The following is an 18,886-nucleotide window of genomic DNA, read 5'->3' as shown; positions in this document are numbered from 1 at the left end:
CCGTGACTGTACTCCACGGCCAGGCACCCATGAAGCTTTTCTGTCACAGGAGCAACCTCCGCTGAGTCCTGCTTATCACAATTTTATCTCTGCCAGGGACTAGCTCAGCCTCTGCTGAGTCATGCTAATCACAACTTTATCTCTGGCTTGTCACCTTGATGCCTTGTTGCTGGCCCCACTTAGCCAACTGTTCCACCTACAAACACATAACTAGAATTTGCTGGGGCTTCTGATAAGGGCTGTAGGGATCTTACTCTCAATACTGTTTTCTAGCACAGGAAATTCCTGGCTCATTAAGTCTTGGGCTTACAGAATAAAAGCAGTTACCTTTTTCTGACCTCCAAATCCCTGTGTGGTCTCTGGCAACATAGTTTCTTATTTGTGATATAAGTATTTTTATACTCAGCAAGTGTATGACAACAAAATTAAAAATAACTTTGGTGGTGGTGCATACCTATCATCCTGGCACTCAAGAGGTAGAGTCATAAGGATCTCTGTGAGTTGAGGTCAGCCTGCTCTGCAGAGTGAATTCCAACACAGTGAGGGCTACAGTTAGACCCTATATCAATAAGAAGAAGAAGAACAAAAACAGCAGCAACAACAATTAAAATGTGACTGTAAAGGTCTGTCATCCCAACCCAGAGTTAAGATTTCCTTTGTTCAAACCACCGCTATGTTCCAGGTTTGCTGTGCATTGTCTTATGGAAAAAAGCATCTTGTGTTGTGGTTAGTATTCAGAGAGTTGTCCTTCCATCCACGATCTTTCTGTTAATTAACATTTTTCCTTTATTTTACATACCAACCACAGTTTCTGTCCCCTTCTCTCCTCCTGTTCTCTCCCACTGCCATTTCCCAACTACAACCCTCCCCGTCTGCCCACTCCTCCTCTGTCTCCATCAGAAAGTGGCAGACTCCCATGGTCCTGCACATTGAGTTGAGAGAGGGCCTATCTACATCCCCTCTATAAAGACTGGGCAAGGTAATCCAGCATGGGGAACAGGTTCCCAAAAGCCAGTTAAACACCAAATACAGGTACTGATCTCGCTACTAGGAGCCTTACAAACAGACCAAGCCGCACAGCTGCCACACACACATGCAGAGGGCTTAGGTGGGTCCCATGCAAGCTCCCTAACTGTTGGTCCAGAGTCCATGTGTTCCCAGGAACTCAGGTCAGCTGTCTCTGTGGGTTCCTCCATCATGACCTTGACCGCCCTGACTTGAACTCATCCATTTCTTCAGGAGGACTTATAGAGCTCGGCCCACTGCTTGGCCACCCATGATCCTATCACATCATCCCAGTGCAGAGCACTGTTACTTGCAATGCAGTATTACCTGCAGTGCAAACACTACTGTGTTTTACCTGCTGTGAGAATTATCTCAAAAAGCAAGATATGAAGCTAGTTAATCTCTGCATTACTCTGACTAGCCTTTTCAATGTGGTAACAACCTGCACATTCCTAATGCTTCGTTAATTTTTCTTAAATTCATAACTTATTTTTTTGCCATCTCTTTTTGCTTTATACAGTTGTATACTTAAAACCCACAGAGTGGCAGTATGATCACTGTGATATATTTTCAGGTTGTCTTCAATTAACTAATTTCTTATATTGTGTTAATTCACTTTTTAGAGGATACAAGGAATGTATCTTTATAATATCAATTACTAGAGTTTTCTACAATCCTAACTTCACTTTTTAGATCTGGAAGACTTTTCTCTTACTAGTCTCTGACTCTTTTTTCCTATGGTTGCTTTTGATGCTGCTCCTTGACCATTCTAGATATTGCCGCCCTGTATCTACCCTTCCAAAGGAGAGTGTCTAAATGCCCTGGTGTCTCACAAGTGCTAACTCACCTGATACCTACAGAGTGGGAAAAATAAAAGACCAGAACAACTCAGTCTACTTTGCTTTTTTTCTATCTAGCTTTGGCATAATTCTTGGCTATCTCTGATAAATTAATTGGATCAAAATAGGCTTAGTTTATTTGTGATACTACTAGTAAACTAGATCTTCTCATATGCTCTATATTTACTGACATATACCAGTCGCATAAAATACCTGGTTTCATTGGTTTCAGTACATTCACACAGTCCACTCTGGCATTTTACCTACACCCAAGTTTGCTCTTCTCCCTCTTCCTTGTACTTCTTCCCACTGCCTTTCCCAAAGGCTTCTGCTGCTTTCATGTGATGTACTTTGTTAAAGGCTTATTTCTTTTTATTTATGCATATGAGTGTTTACCTGTATGCATGTATGTGCACCATGTGCCTGGCTGGTTCCCTAGAAGGCCAGAATAGATGTTGGAGCCTGTGGAACTGGAATTATGGTTAGTTGTGAACCTCCATGTGTATGCCATAATCCAATCCTGATTTGTACAAAAGCACCTGGTACTTTTAACCAGTGAGCCATCTCTCCAGCCCTTTGTCTTGCACACTCTTAGGCAAATCCTTTCTCCCTGAAGCATGAAGCACTTTCAAAATGTGCATTTGAAAAATTAAAGTCATCATCTTGTTAGCCAATGGAATTACTGATGTTAAATTAATGACAGTCACCCACACAAGTGTAGTAGTATATTATTTGTATTTTGATAAATAAATTTTGCCTGAAGACCAGAGGCAAAGCTAAAGCCACTAGAGGTCAGGCAACGATGGCACATACTTTTAATCCCAATTTTTGGGAGACAGTCAGATGGATCTTTGAGTTCAAAGCTACCCTGGGCTACACAAGATCAACGCAGAAACAAATTCAGGTGGTGGTGGCTCACACCTTTAATCCAAGTCTTAAGGAGTCACAAGCCTTTAATCCCAGCAGTAGAGTGAATATAAAATGGGAGGAGAGAGAGGCTTAATCAGCTTTGTTTATGGTCGCCCCAGCCTTGAAAGAGGTAATACTTCTCTAGTGGCTTGGGAGCCTTGCTTTCCTGGTTTTTGGGTTGAACACCATTTTCTGTTTCTGGGTTTTTATTATTTGTGCTATACACAAGCAGTTGTTTTGTTTTCATTGAATTTACTATCCTCAGAGCAGTGTAGATAGCTCATGAAGGTTAATTAACACATTGCTTGACATATACATACAAATTAATCTGTATCACAGTCCCCGGCAAGTTCCATATCTCCCAGCTGGAACTGGGAGTTTAAGGCAGCAAATACATGTAAAAGTCCAGCTGGGAGAGAGATGGTGTGTGTCAGAATACATGGGCAAGACCTCCCCAAAAGATGAGCTACGTCCTACAGGGTTATTCATTACCAAATCTTTTATTTTTTCTGATTCTCAACCAGTGGATCCTGATAGTTATATTTACCTTCTGAGAATGAGAGATTTAAAGAAAACTCAGGAATACAAATCCTTATACTTGGTACATTTGCGTTTCCACCTAAAACACCTTTTTCAGAGCACTATCCTTAGTTCCAAAAATGCTAATAATAGAAAGCTTGTAACTTCCGTCTTGGGTCAGTTCTCCTGATCTGGTCTTCTGGTGGTCTAACTCTCTTCTCCCTCAATAATGCCTGAGAGTCAGAGACCTCATACTTTTTGTGCTTCTCTGTAATCCCATGGAGAAGTATGACCTGAGTCTTACATTGGAATCTAAGCTCTCATGAAGAGGTCCCATATTTGGTAAAGGTCATTGGTCCAAGCAGCACTGGTTGTCTTGGGTATTCCCACAGTTGCTTCCTCTGATCTCTGTTATGCCAACCAAATACACTGCTTCTTATTTCCTCTGATCACACTATTACCATAGTGCATTAAATGCACTTGTAAAGAGATACCAGGATTTCCTTAGCTGTATGAGTTCAGTTCCATTTTGTCATTTCCCAAACCCCATATGCACAAACCAGGCAAATGAGGTTCAACCGAGTAATTGACAACACCCGAGTTAATTTTAAAACTCAGTGAGTTAATATAGCCTCACTTTTAAATTTATTGTTTTTAGCTACTTTGTTTTAACTCATTTAATACAATAAAGTTTAGTTCAAATTCATTTGAACTCATCAGCTTTTTTTTCCTATTCACTAAATGTTCTATTCAATTATTGTTTTTAAACAACTAATGAATCTTTTCTCTCTGGTTCTCTTATGCAAGTGAGGTATTTTTTCTATGCAAACCTTAATGTATAATTGTCCTGTCTCTCCTTTATCTTTCTTTGTGATCCACCTTAGCAGGCACTGGTTACTTTGTGAATTGAGGGGAAGGGGGCATGCGTGTATGCGTGAAAAGAATAGCTATCAGCTCAGCTATTCCTTAGTGAAATTCTTTACATTGTAAGCTGTATTTCAGAGGCTGTCATCCAATTCAAGCAAACTAGAAGTCTTTTCAGCACTGATGCAGCAGAGGTTCATTTATTTAATAGTAAGTTGACATTTCTTCTCCTAGCACCACAAAAATAAATGAATAAATAAACGTCTCTTTGTACTGTGAGTGCCAGAGAGCCAGCAGTAAGACAAGCATCCTGCCGTTAGCCCAGAGTTATTCGAGCAGAAACTGATAAACTTCAAATAAGTCAGCTACTCAGTCTGCAGATATGACATTTGATTTGCTGATTCAGAATTTCAATATCATATCTACTACCTTGGTTGGGTTTCATTGCTGTGAAGAGACACCATGACCAAAGCAACTCTTATAAATAAAAATCATATGATTGGGGTGTCTTACGTTTTCAGAGGTTTAGACCATTTTATCATCATGGTGCAACATGGTGGTGTCCAGGCAGACACAGTGCTGGAGGAGGAGCTGAGAGTCCTGTATGTTGACTAACAGGCAATAGTAAGTAGTCTGAGACACTGGGCATAGCATGAACGTATATAAGACCTCAAAGCCCACTTGCACACTGTTAGGCTTCCTCCAACAAGGCCATACCCACCCTAACAAAGCCATAGCTCCTAATAGTGCTACTCCCTTTGGGGGCCATTTTCTTTTAAACCACCACATCAACAATCTTATTTTCTGTAGTTCTGAGTCTGATTTAGTGTCAAAATGCCCCCTAATCCTGAGAGTGTTATATGGCAAGTCCCATGTTGCAATATAAGACAGGAGAGATGATAGTGTCCTAAAGTCAAGCCCTCTTGTTACATTGGGATCACTTTATGGTCAATATCATAAAAGTCACCATTCAACAGACGTGTATTGTGCACTATATTAGTCAGGGTTCTCCCATGTTCTAGACTTGCTGTTTCCCCCAAGAATGATCTTAAATTGAAAAGATGGAGACATAAAAGAATTGTTGATGTCTGCTCCAATAGAGAATCAAAAATGTAAAATTAACTATTAGAGAAATGCTCCCAAAGCAGCCTCTTTTCTTTGTGGGGAGAGGTCTCCATTAGGGGATATCTAACCTGAGTCTTATAGGTAACAGAAGGTACAATACACTTCCTTTATTCATTGACTCCCTTGTGTGTGCCAGATACTATAATAGACACTATGGACACAGCAGTAAAAAGCATACAGTGGACACATAGATAAGTATTTACTAGATAGCAGTACATGCTAAGGCCAAAGTAAAATAGGTAAGAGGGGAGAACAGGGTAGCAAGGGTGATCAGGGACATCGTTTTCTAGTGAGAATATGTGAGGAGACTCCTAAACAGTAATGAGACTAAGAAGCAGAATAATCATTTCAGGCAGGTGGAAGAACATGAACAAGGGCACACAGGGTACAAACGAACTTTAGGGGAAAACAGCAGGTTTTCTTCTTGACTGATGAGGTAAGACTGTGATGAATGGTCCCTGAATGAGTAGATGAATGAATGAAGTAGTGTAAAGTTCTGTGAACAGTCCTCATTGCCAGCTGAGAGAAGACGGGCTGGCTTTGGAGCTCTTTGAAGACCAAAGTCATGTCATTAGGTTTTCTTTGGTTATTTCAGATTTGGATTGGTTTGAGTTTGCTTTTAAAAGGTTATCTATAGCAACAGTATGAAAGATGAACCTGAAAGAAAAGCAGAAGAAACCTACTACAAGCCAGTTCTTATTGTAGTGCCTGTGAGAAATCACAGAGACAGAAAGTTGTGCTGTTTCCAGAGGCCTGCTAGCCACTTTCTGATGCCTTTCTGATAGCAGAAAGTTGAAGAACAGCTCTCAAGTTTACACTTGGGTGTCTGACTTATGATCATGTGGCCTCTGGAGGAGAAGCATGAAATAATGAATTTGGACCAGCAGAAACACAGATGTGAAAGTCAAGAAACAAGTCAAGGAAGAGTTGGCTAATACCCCCATATACACTTCTAAAAGAAGAGCAGAAAGAGATACTTATTCTTGCCGGGCCCTGCAGAGAACATTAGTAGAATGTGGATTCCTACAATGCTATTGGGTTTGATACTGGGAAGGCTATCAGTGACCTCAAGAAGGCCAATTTCGGTAGACATGGGTAGAGACATGCTACAGACAGAGCTGAATTGAAGGGCATGAGGCTGAGGTCTTCTAAGCAAAGTTGTTGTTGTTGTTGTTGTTCTTCCTCCTCCTCTTCCTCCTCTTCTTTTTCTTCCTTTTCTTCTTCCTCTTCCTCTTTTTCTTCCTCTTCTTCCTCTTTTTCTTTCTCACTCTCCTCCACTTCATCTTCCACCTTATTCTTCCGAAGTTTTGGACCTATTAGATTTCTCTTCTCCTTTCTTTCTTTCTTTTCTCCACTTGGGGCCTAGAGCTGAATGCCTAAGCCAGGAGCATGGTAGAAAGATAAATAGAGATCTTTGTAGCTCTGGTAGGAAAGAGGCCAGGTACAGAAGTACCTGATGCTGATGAGCCAGATAGGACAAGTAGTGATCTCAGTGGCCAGCTGCACATCATGTAAGCCCAGAAACCTGTCTCTAGAGGGAAAAAATATGACAGACTTTTTTTTATTATCTATTTGAGTGAGGAAGCTTGGAATGGGAAGCTGAGTAGGAGTGCACGTTTGCAAGAGTGCTGGGAGAAACATTGATTTCCTCCAGAAATTCTGCTAGTGCAGGAGTGGGGTGTGGCGGCACAGTGCGAGCTAAGTCTACAATCTGAGGCAGGAAACTGACCCTAGTTAGAAAGTGAAGCTTGTGTGACTAAATGTTTTCAGGATATGCAGAGGAGGGACTTTGACATAAAAGATAGTAGAGATGGAGTAGCTAATGAATGAACAGATACTGTCAGCAAGACCTGACATATAGGAGGTGGCTAATTAGTATTTGTGAAGCCAAGATGGTGGTTTGGAAGGCGTGAAAAGAAAGGGATGTCTGATTTTCTGATAGCTCAAGGTCAATGGTTGGGTCCCATTCAAGGATAGGATCCAGGTAGAGACCAAGGACCTGACTGCATAGAGGAGCAAAACTTCAGATTTGTCTAAGTTAGGAGTTAAAAGCGACGGTCAGGACAAAAGACTGTGTTTTCAGCCCTGAGAACTCAGTGAGCTACCATCTCCAAGCCTTGGATGCCAAACACTTTGATCCAGTTACTTACTTGCATTGCTGTCCCCGCCCACTGGGGGCGGGGCTCGAGGGCGAGCTTGGTGGCTGTTCAGAAGCCTCGAGAGCCATCAGTTCCTACCAGACTTTTTCTGGGGGTGCTGTCCACCCTATGGCCGCCCGCAAGTCTTTAAACGTTTACCCTCTTCCAGGCAATAGTGGTGGCGGCCTGGAAGGGCCAGTTCCCATGCGAGTTAACACCCCAACCTGGTTGAGCAGCCAAGCAGCCACAGGCAGGTTAATGGTGCGGCCACCAGTCATATGTCCAGGCCGTGAGGTGTGGGGAGTGCCTCTGGGTCCCTCACCTTATGAATTCCGAGGTGAGAGAGCAGCCTGTGGAGCTGGTGAAGCAAGGGCCTGGTCCCAGAATTCCTCAGAGGATGCCTGCCCAGGACCCTACATCGCCCTGAGGTACATGCCCAATTTGGCACTGCCAGAGGACGTTTCAGCTATACAGAAGGAGATGGAACAACTGGCCAAGGAGCTGAGACAGAAGAGGATGACCCTGGGGTACTCACAGGCCGATGTGGGCTTTGCTGTAGGAGCTATGTTTGGGAAGGTTCTCAGTCAGACAACCATATGCCGCTTCGAGGCCCAGCAGCTCAGCCTTGCCAACATGTGGAAGCTGCGACCCCTGCTGAAAATGTGGCTAGAGGAAGTAGATGAGAAGAACCTTCTGGGCATATGCAGAATGGAGATGATCCTGCAGCAGGCCCGGAAGCGGAGACGTGCTAGCAGAGAGAGGCGCATTGGGAGCAATCTGGAGAAACTGTTCTTGCAGTGTCCAGAGCCCACACCTCAACAAATCAACTATATTGCTGGGCGCCTCCGGCTCCAGAAGGATCTGGTCCAAGTTTGGTTTTCTAACCGGAGCCAGATGGGCAGTTGGCCAACTAGTGATACCTCCCAGAGGGAGAATGTGGGGGCAACTGGGCCTCCCTTCCCAGGGCCACCAGTGTGCTTTCCCTTGGCACCGGGGCTCCACTTTGATTTCCCCCACCGTGGGGGGTCATGTCTTACACCCCTGTGCTCTTCTGCCCCATTTCCTGTGCGAGGAGCCCTTCTGTCTGCCCGAGCCACCACTCTGAGCCTCCCCAGGCTGTCAAGCTGAGGGGCCTTCCCTGCAGGAGGAAGATCAGAGAATAGAGAGGAGGGGCCTTTGTTTGGGGGGGGGGGTGGGAGTTAGCCTTTAGTTCTCTGCCTAAAGAATTTAAACAAGCTAAGGGAGAGGGTGGGAGTTCCTTGGGAAGGGTTGAGAAGAAAGTTAAAGCTTATCACTAGCTTCATTTTGTTTTTACCTTTGTTTGTCCCTGGCGTTGGCATTACAATATATTTGTGGCTTCAACGGTTGTTTCTCTTTTTTTATTATTAATTAAAGACATGTCCATTGTTCCTTAGTGTTTCAGGAATTATAAAGAGTTTATTTCTTTGTTAACACAGTATAAAATTCAAAATGCAAGTCACAGAAAACTACTCCAGCAGCTTTTATTAAAAACAAACTGACCTTTGCACAGACAGAAAACCCAAGGTAACAGTTACTGCTCGGAAGGGGCCGAGAAATAGAACTGGAAACCAGCACGGAAGCCCCTTCAGACACAGGAGCTGCCTTGCAAGCCCCATTTCCCCCACCCACCTTTTACTTACAGCCAATGTGCTGGGGTCACCCCCTCCTCCGGGTATGCACCGCCCTGGGCCTTCTTTCTTACCCTGACTTTGAAGTCATTCTAACCTAAACCTGTTTGTTACTGAGGATGGCAAGCTGGACCACCACAGTCCGGAGCCCCAACTCTGTTTCTTCCATATCTTTTGGGTTGTTCTTTGGGAATACCTGGTGCTTTGTTTTGAGCTGACATGCTTTTAGGATCGTGCTTATAATAGTCCTGGTGCTTTGACTATTGGTGGCCAGAGTTCTGTTCTGTCTGCTATCCACACTTGACTCCACAGGACTGTTTCCAATAGGCACTTAAGTCCCTTTTCCTCGAAACTGATTTTTTTTTCAACTTTTCCACTTTGTTTCTGATCAATTACTAATCTTCCTGTTTGGGGCTGGGGAAAGTTGCTTGAGGATAGAGCATGCAAAGTCCCTGGGTTTGATTCCAGTATCAAAAAAAAAATTTTTTAAATCTCTTTGCCTTTTGATTTTTCCGCTATAAACTTGCATGCAGGGTATATTAAAATTCCATCCCTGTGATATAACTGAGACAAAGACTTTCTGCTTACTGGGCAGCTTCTGTGGCATGCATTTCCTTCATCGTTTTTGAATGATTTATCTAGGGTATTTTCAAAGATCATACCTTAGTACTTTTATTTTGCACTTTGTTTTCTGAGTTAACTTTGGTTTTTATTTTTATTCATAGCCTCTTCCTGGTTTACTCTGGTTCTTTTCATGATTCTTGTTTCTATTGTGTTTTTGAAATGACTACATTTTTAATGTGTTTTCTGGTGCAGTTTGTTCTGTTTTCTGACGCCTATTGGAGAGGTGCCTCTGTGGAGTCAGAAGCAGAAGCCAGAGCAAGCTGCATTCTGCGCTTGTTCCTCAATTCCATGACTGATTTGATCAGCACATAAGCCAGACAAACCTAATGCCTCTCTCTAGTTCATATTTTCTTCTTCATCATAGAAACTGATACTTTGCTATTAACTAGCATGCCTCCAAAATTTGCCATTGCAACCATTTTTAAGTGTAAATTCAGTTTGTTCAACTAAATTATATCAAATGTGCAACTATACTCCATTCTATTGGAATTCTGTGCCACAGCTCTAAAATGTGACCTCCTAACCCTAGCCATCTGCTTTGTGTCTGTGAATTTGTGTATTCTAGATATTTGTATTAATAGATACACATAATTGTTCCCTGTGTCTGGCTTATTTCACTAGGCACATCCTCAAGGCTCGTATATGCTGCAGTGTTTGTCAGAGTCCATTCTTTTTGACGGCTCGACAGTATTCCCCTGCATAAATAGGCAATGGTTTTGGTATTGGCTCAACTCTTCGGTTATTCTCACCTGCTGTCTACCAAACCTAATATTGCTGTGGAGAGCTGTAGTAAAGAACCTATTGAATCCCTGTTTTCAGTTCTCTTGAAATGGAATTGCTAGGAACTCCTAGGAATGGAATTGCTGAGTCGAGTGGTTCTATCAACTTCTTATTTATTTTCTTTTAATAACATATTAATTCTTTGAGAATTTCATTCAATATACTGTTCATATTCCCAGACCCAACTCCTCCCAGATTCCTCTCCATCTCTCCGCTCACCCAACTTTTTTCTCCTCTCAATCTCTTTTTCTTGCTCCCATCTAGTCCAGTTGATATTGCCCAAATTGTCCTCAATGTGAGGCCTGCCGTGGAGTGTGGTCCACCTACCCGAGGTCATGTCATTAAAGAAAACTGATGACTCTCCTTCTCCCAGAGCTACTGAATGCCAATGTCCCATCAACTAGGGCTCGGAATCCTGCCCACCTTGAGCTTGCATGGGGCTCACACATGCTGCCCCTGTAGATGCACGTGCAGATGCCCTGCTGTGTCCGGAGGACACTGTTTCCTTGGGGACTGGTTTAATACAGACGTCCTGTTTAGAGATGAGCACTCTGAAGTCTTACTCCACATGCTGGCCGGCTGAGGCTCCCTACTGATTGCCAGCTATTTCAGGGTTATTAACTTTTTGAGACACTGCCGAAGGTCTTCCTCGGCACACGTGCCGCTTTTAATCCCCTCGAGGAACATAGAAGGTTAGGTTTTGCCTCATTTCTACCAACATTTGTTATCCCCTATCATTTTTTCCATTATACCCATCTTAGTAGATGCTAAGTAATAGTTTATTATGGCTTATGTTTGCATTTCTCCAATGAATGATATTTCACAAATAATATTGAGCTTCTTTTCATATGCTAATTGTCCATTTATTTTTTTCTTCTTGAAGAAATGATTCAATTATTTTACCCATTTTTAAAGTAGTATCTTTATATATTCTAGATGTTAAAACCTTTATCAGATATATAAATTGAAATATTTTCTTTCTTTGGATTGTCCTTTTAGTTTTCATATTGTCCTTGTGATGTACAAAAGTCTTTAATTTGATGTGGTGCCCTAGTTATATATACAAGATGTTGTAAAACTACAATACTCTATACAGTATGATGGGGAAAAATAAGAAAAATAAAAATTTGACTTCTCGGTTCATTGGAATGCAAATTGGTCCCACCGTCATGAAAGGTTGTTAGATAATTCACATGAAAACCTTTTAATTTTTCTATGACACATCATTTTTTTTCTATCACCTTATATTTCTGATCTTTTTCCATTTCTCAATCTATTTATTTATTTTTTAAAAATTATCTTTTCTCATTTACATGCCAAATCCATTTCCCACTCCCTCCCCTCCTGCTGCTCCCTTCATCTTCTGCCTCCACCACTGCATCCCACCCTATCCACTCCTCAGAGCTAGTAAGACTTCCCATGGGGAGTCAGCAAAGCCTAGCACATTGCTTTGAGGCAGGACCAAGGCCCTCCCCACTATTTCTAGACTGAGCAAGGTATCCCTTTAGGGAGAATGCATTCCAAAAAACCAGAACAAGAAGTAGGGATACATCCTGGTCTCACTGCCAGTGACCCCACAGTCTGCCCCAGCCATGCAACTGTCACTCACATTCAGAGGGACTAGTTTGAGCCTATGCTGGTTTCCTTGCTGTCAGGCCAGAGTCGGAAAGCTTCCATTAGCTCATGTAAGCTGTTTTAGTGGGTATCTTTATCGTGGTCTTGACTTCTTTGCTCATATTCTCACTCCTCCCACTCTTCGACTGCACTTTGGGAGCTCAACCCAATGCTTTGCTGTGATTTTCTGCATCTACTTCCATCAGTTACTGATGACATTTAAGATAGCCATCAATCTGACTGCAGGGCAAGGCTAGTTCAGGCACCTTCTCTACTATTACTTAGGGTCTTAGCTGGGGTCATTCTTGTGGATTCCTGGGAATTTCTCTAGTGCTAGGTTTCTTGCTAGCTCCATAATAACTCCCTTAATCAAGATATCTCTTTGCTGTTCTCCAACTCTGTCCTTCCCCCATCTTGACCATGCCATTCCTTCTAGTTCTCCTCTTCTCTCCCTTTCTCCTCTCCTCCTTCCCTTCTCCCACCCCCATGCTCCCAGTTTTCTCAGGAGATCTTGTCTATTTCCCCTTTCCAGGGGAATCTATTTCTGTTACTCTTTAGGTTGTCTTTCTTACTTAGTGTCTCTGGGATGACCCATCGCTTTAACATGTAAGAATATTTATGAGAAGTTACTTGTGTGCATATGTGAAAAATTCAGAGATAAGAATAATCATTACAACATTCTTTTTGTTCCTTAAAACAAACAAACATGTATTTGTTATTTTGACTCAGAAACCATTATACAGCCCAGCTTAGTTTGGAACTAGGATTATACTCTTGTCCCATCACACTCAGCCCTAAGAAATGGTTTTTTTCCTCTTTTTAATTGAAAATAAATTTTTATGCAATATATTTTGATCATGTCTTCACACCCACAACTCCTCCTAGAGCCTCTTCACCGACCCAAGTCGTCCCCCCCTTCCTCTCTCTCATTAAAAATCAAGCAGGCAACAACAAAATGATAGACTCAGTCACAGTCAAAACAAGCAGAAAAAATAGAAAGAAAATGCACAGAAAACACATGCAGACACAGAGACACACACATCTGCTCATGTGGAAGTCCCACAAAACACAAAACCGGAAACCATAATATATGAGCAAAAGTAAGGTTAGAAAACATCCCCCAGACAATGCATTGTGAGACAAAAATCCTCCAAAAATAGCATTGAGCTCATTTTGTGTTGCTTCTCTGCTGCTGGGCCTGGGGTCTTCCTTTACATGTGATTTGTATAACCAGTGAGAAAAGTGAAAACTAAGCTTTTTTTTTTCCTCTGCCATCAAGTTTTCATTGAAGATAGCTTATGGTTCAGGGAGGAGCTCATGTCCACTTCACCATCAGCACTTGGACCTGTGCTGTCCCTCTGCGTGCTGCCACAGTCTGAGTTTTCATGTGTGTCAATCTTACTGTTTCTGAAAGACCTTGTTTCCTTGGTGTTCTCCATCCCCACTGACTCTTACAATCTGTCCACCTTCCCTTCTGCAGTGTTTCCTAAGCACCAATGAGAGAGGGCAGATAGAGAAATCCCATTTAGGACTGAATGTTTCAAGGTTTCTTACTCTCCACACATTGTCCAGTTATCGACTACAACTTCTCTGATGATGACTGAGAAAGACACTGATCTATGAGTATAATAAAAAAAAACTCTGAAGTTCTCTTAGCCGAACAGTAGTACTTCGTATTGCCCTAGGTCCATGGCCTACATAGTCTCAGGCTCTTGATTGTTGGAAGATCATCTGGCATGGGTTTCATCTCATTGAATGGCCTTGAGTGGAAACATGGAGTGGTTGGTTGCCCCCACAACTTTTTTTGCCACTGTTGTACCAGACTTCATGCAAGCATGTCACCATTGTAGATAGAAGGTATTGTAGCTGTGTTACTGTTTACCTTTCTCCTCCAATGTATACAGACTTCATGCAAGCATGTCGCCATTGTAAATAGAAGGCTTTGTAGCTGTGTTAGTGTTTGCCTTTCTCCTCCGATGTATACAGAGTAACTTCTGGTATTATGAACACTAGTCAATAAGAGTGAAGGCTCTAGTTAGGCATTAACTCAACTTTTCTGTATTCAATTAGATATGTAGGTGTTGTCTTCAGCAATAGGGCATTACTATCAGTTTGTGGAGGGAAACCTATAGCTATGGCAATATCTGAGTTGTTTGGGGCTTTCCATGGGCTTCTTTGACCAACAGCTCAACTAGATGTAATCCATTTCTGGCAATGAAGGTTTCACTGAATTGCAAAAGATGTCCAAATGGAACTGTTTCTCCTCCATTATTTGGTGATTCTATTCATATTTCTTTCATATATGTTTGTATTTTAAGCCTCTAATGTAGTAGGTTTCCTTACAACACTTGAAATAACCTTACCCTCCTCTTCCCTCCCCAACTCCGTTTAGTCCTACTTTCCCAGTCTCATCCCCACCCCGTCCATATATAACTATCTATTCTTTTTGTTCTTCCTTGTGAGATCCTTCCGTCCCCATGAATCCCTTATTCTATACCTAGCTTCTGTGGTTATAGGGATTGCAGCTTGCTTTTCTATGACCTAACGGCTAACATGCACATATAAGTAAATGCACGCCATATTTGGGATTTGGGGATGCTGGATTACCGCACAATTATTTTTTTCTGGCTCCATCCTTTCATTTGTTAATCCATTCACCTGTTAATTTCATGATTTTGTTTTTTAAGTAGATAAGTGATGTTACATTATGTTAATGGTACCATATTTTCTTTATTCATCCGTTGACAAACATCCAGGATGTTTTCAGTTTCTGGCTGTTATGAATACAGCAGCAATGAGGATGAATTAGCAAGTGTCTCTGTAGTAGGATGTAGAGTCCTTTAGATATGTGCCCAAGAGTGGGGTAGCTGGATCTTGAGGTAGATCTATTTCTAGCATTCTACGGAATGGCCACAATGGTTTCTATAGTGGCTGAACAAATTTGCATCACCTGCAGCAGTAGATAAGTGGTACCCTTTCTCCACATCTTGGCCACAATGAGATGTCATTTTTTTTAATTCATCTGACCATTCTTAATGAAGTCATATGAAATCTCAAGTAGTTAGATTTGCATTTCTTTGATGACTGAAGATGATGAACATTTCTATGTGTTTCTCAGCCATTTGGATTTTCTCTTTTGAGAATTCTGTTTAGATCTGTACTCTGTTTTTAATTGTATTATTTGTTTTCTTGATATCCAGATTTTTTAATTCTTTGTATATTTTGTATATTAATGGATGTATAATCAGTTAAAAAAATCTTTTCCCATTTTGTAACCTGATACTTTGTCCAAATGATTATGTCCTTTGCTATGCAGAAGCTTTTCAGTTTCATAGGTCCTATTTACTAATTGTTGCTCTTAGTGTCCATGCTATTTAATGAATTCAAAATTACCCCCCACTTTATGTTCTATCAAATTCAGTGTGTTTTGTCTTATATCGTGGTACTGGGTATTTTTGGAGTTAAGTTTTGTGCAGAGTACTCATAATGGATCTATTTTCATTCTTCTACATGCAGTCATCTGGTCTGTCCAGCATCAGTTGTTAAAGAAGCTGTCTATTTCCAGTGTGCATTTCTTGCTTATTTATCATATCAGTGTGTGCACTTGTACTTAGGTTTTCAATTCTATTTTGTCGATTTGTATGTCTGAATTATATCAATACCATGCTGTTTTTATTACTATAGCTCTGCAGTACAGTTTGAATTAGAGATGGTAATGATCCAGCAGTTTTTATTATTCACAATTTTTAGTATCTCCTTGTTTTTTGTGTTTCTATATAAACTGGATATTGTCCATTTAATTTCTGTGAAGAATTCTGTTGGGATTTTGTTAAGGATTTACAGTGAATCTGAAGATTGTTAGTATGGCCGTTTTCACTGTGTTAATCCTCCAATCCATGAGCATTGGGGATCTGTCCATCTTCTGACATCTTCTTCAGTTTCTTTCCCTAATGTGCTAAAGTTTCTATCACACAATTCTTTCACTTTTCTCGAAGGTTTTGTCAGCTGTAGATATTTCCTGTGTCATTTTTAGGGTCTTTTTTGTATAAACTCATATTGTCTGTAAATAAAGATGCTTTGACTTTTGCTTTTGCTATTTGTATCCCTTTGATCTCCTTCAGCTGTCTTATTGCTCCAGCAAAGACATCAAGTATATATTGAGTAGATATGGAAAGAATGGACATGCTTGTCTTGTTCCTGCTGCTAGTGGGAATGCTTTGCGGTTTTCTTTGTTTAGGTTGCTGTCAACTGTAGGTTTGCTGTGTATTTCCTTTATTATTTTGAGGTATGTCTTTTGTATCCCTAGTCTCTCGAGGACTGTTACCATGAAGGAATGTAGATGATCATGTGTTTTTTGTTTTTCAGTCTGTTTACATTTATAAATTTACATACATCCCTACCTACAACTATTTTTTAAGAACATCTGTACAAAAAATGAACATCTGTACAAAGTTTAACAATCCAGAGTCATACCTTTATCACAGTCATCTTTGTAAAATAGTAATTTCTAGTTATAAAGTACTTCTTAAATGAACAAGTGTAACCTTTTTCAATTTTGCTTGTATTTGTTATTTCTATAAAACACATTTCTTTAAACAGGAGCACTACACCATATACATAGACACACACACACACACACACACACACACACATCTAGTATGTTTGGGGTTAGAAGACGTTGCTGAAGATTAAGATTTCAGGGATTTTTTAAAAACCGAATGCCTGTTAATTCAAAAGAGTGTAGTGTTGCTCAGGAAGTGTAGACACCTGCCATATGTCTGTTTTCTTGTGCACCAGAGTAATTCACAATTACTATCTGTGTGTTTATATACCTTTGTGGAGTTAACCCATATTTAAAGTGTAATATAACTCAAATCATTTCTGTGTTTCCGAATGTTTATTTTCAATTTTAAAAAATATTCAAAAATACAAAATTCTACTTTTAGCACAGAATTTTCCATGCTTGTCATTTCTGAAGCAACCAAACAAATGCAAATAAGAGCTATGCATTTGTAAATTGAAAGGCAGGGTCGGTTTCTAAGATTCTATCTTCATCCTGTTGAAGCCATCCTGATACCCAGTAGAATCCTTAAACGAAGCCCTGGTGACATCAGAGAAGAACAGCACTACAGGAAGCCCAGGGAGAGGCCACTCTGCCACCTCTCTACAGCTAGGAGACCTGCTGTGAATTCGACACAGAATTAGCTACTTTGGCTTTTATTTGGTTGGACATCTTAGGCTTCCTTCCTCCTGGCTTCCAACAAAATGGCAAAATAAAACTGATTGTACTTATTGGTGTTCAGTCTTCTACTGCCTGCCTGCCAAAGACTCAGTTGAAACAGGAAAAAGTCACTACATTTCAAATTCATTCCTTCTAAAACTGCCCAGCTTGTTTGGAATTCCTTCTGCAAGGGCATGACTGTATTGTTTCCTAATTGGTCCTCCTTTTTCTTTTAGCATATATCCACTAAGACCTTTCCTAGTACTAGGTACAATTGTCAGGACAGTGTTATGACATATACTTATTTAATTTGATTTATTGTTTTTAAATGGATAATAATTCACAAATTTAAAACTCCTGATTGAGTAGGGTAAATCTATTTTATGTATCAGAATTGGAGTTTTATTGAAGATACTTTTAGAGGCTTGGGTGCAATGTTCAAGAAATTGAGAAGTACTCAAAAGAGATGAGCACAGGCTTCTCAAAGACAGTTGATCTCTGTTGTCCTTAGAGTAGTCGTGCAAACTGTTTCAATAGTTTTTGTTTCTTTGTAATGATTTATTTATTCTTTGAGAACTTTATGCAAGTGAACCATTATTTTTATCTTCTGCACACCTGTCCCCACTCCCAACACATTCTTCTCCCTACTTTGTGTCCTGTTCTCTTTTATTATTTTATAATCTACTTAATCCAATTATAAACCTTTTTAGCTAAAAACAAATCTATGTTGGTCTGGCATTATATAAGACTGTTAAAATATGATGGATTAGCTGGTTTAAACCAGAAATCTATCTCCACACTGTTCTGGAGTATGGATGTAAGATCTAGGTGTGGGCATGGTTAGTTCTTTCTGAGAGCACTGAGAGAAGAATCTATTCAAGGTTTGTCTCCTTGACTCATGGACACCCTCCTCCTATCTTTATTATCCTTCTTCTGCATGTCTTTCTCACATCGCTCATGTATTTGTGGTATACTCTAATAATCTCTTTTTGCTTACCTGTCTGTAAAGAGCCTATTTCTGTCATAAGCTAAGATTAATACCTCGGCATGGGAATATTTTTGGAGATCCTCTTCCTCCCATAAATGAACTAAATTTTAATCTAATTTGAGGTGTTGTACATAGTCAGGTAGTAGATGATTTATTACTTAGGGTATGTGTACATATACATATAAGCGTTTGTTTCTGGATTTCAGTCTGGGTTCAGCAGCCTACTATCCCTGTTACTTTAAACAGTTACTTCATTCAAGAGCCTTGGTTTTCATCTGTCAGGAACAACATGGTAAAAGTTGGTAAGAATGAATTTGGAAACTATTGAAAGAAATCCTCAGGAGATCTCTCTTACTCAGTACTCAATAATTGTTTCCTTGTGATGCTGTTGTCATAGTTTACCTATGATTTGCTTATCGCTCACAAAAATCATTCTTCTGCAACTATGTAAACTGGAAAGCATTTAACAACTGGTAACCCAAACTAAATAAGCTAGCAGAGAGTGCAGTCATTAGTCTCAGTTGCTGATGACAGTGGTTGAAATATAAATATAAAGCTGGGTATGGTGACACACACCATAATCCCTGCAACTGTAGGCCGAGGCACACAGA

At 40.6% G+C, this 18,886-nt stretch overlaps 2 protein-coding genes across 7 annotated transcripts in view; both read left to right on the top strand.

The window, feature by feature from the left end:
- Arb2a (ARB2 cotranscriptional regulator A) overlaps window positions 1-18,886 on the top strand; it is a 419,074-nt gene that overhangs the window by 301,950 nt on the left and 98,238 nt on the right. The window lies entirely within an intron of this gene.
- Pou5f2 (POU domain class 5, transcription factor 2) lies at window positions 7,529-8,527 on the top strand. Its single transcript, XM_075976429.1, has one exon. The coding sequence runs from the start codon at window positions 7,529-7,531 to the stop codon at window positions 8,525-8,527; it is 999 nt and encodes a 332-aa protein (XP_075832544.1).

Source organism: Microtus pennsylvanicus, chromosome 6 (genome assembly GCF_037038515.1).
Source record: "Microtus pennsylvanicus isolate mMicPen1 chromosome 6, mMicPen1.hap1, whole genome shotgun sequence".
In the NCBI taxonomy this organism is placed as follows: domain Eukaryota; kingdom Metazoa; phylum Chordata; class Mammalia; order Rodentia; family Cricetidae; genus Microtus; species Microtus pennsylvanicus.
The sequence above is the reverse complement of the archived record's forward strand: the minus strand, read 5'-3'. Positions and strand labels throughout refer to the sequence as shown.

Bases quoted from the DNA above. Each gene is read 5' to 3' on its own strand.
- Pou5f2 (XM_075976429.1), top strand. From the start codon at position 7,529: ATGGCCGCCCGCAAGTCTTTAAACGTTTACCCTCTTCCAGGCAATAGT.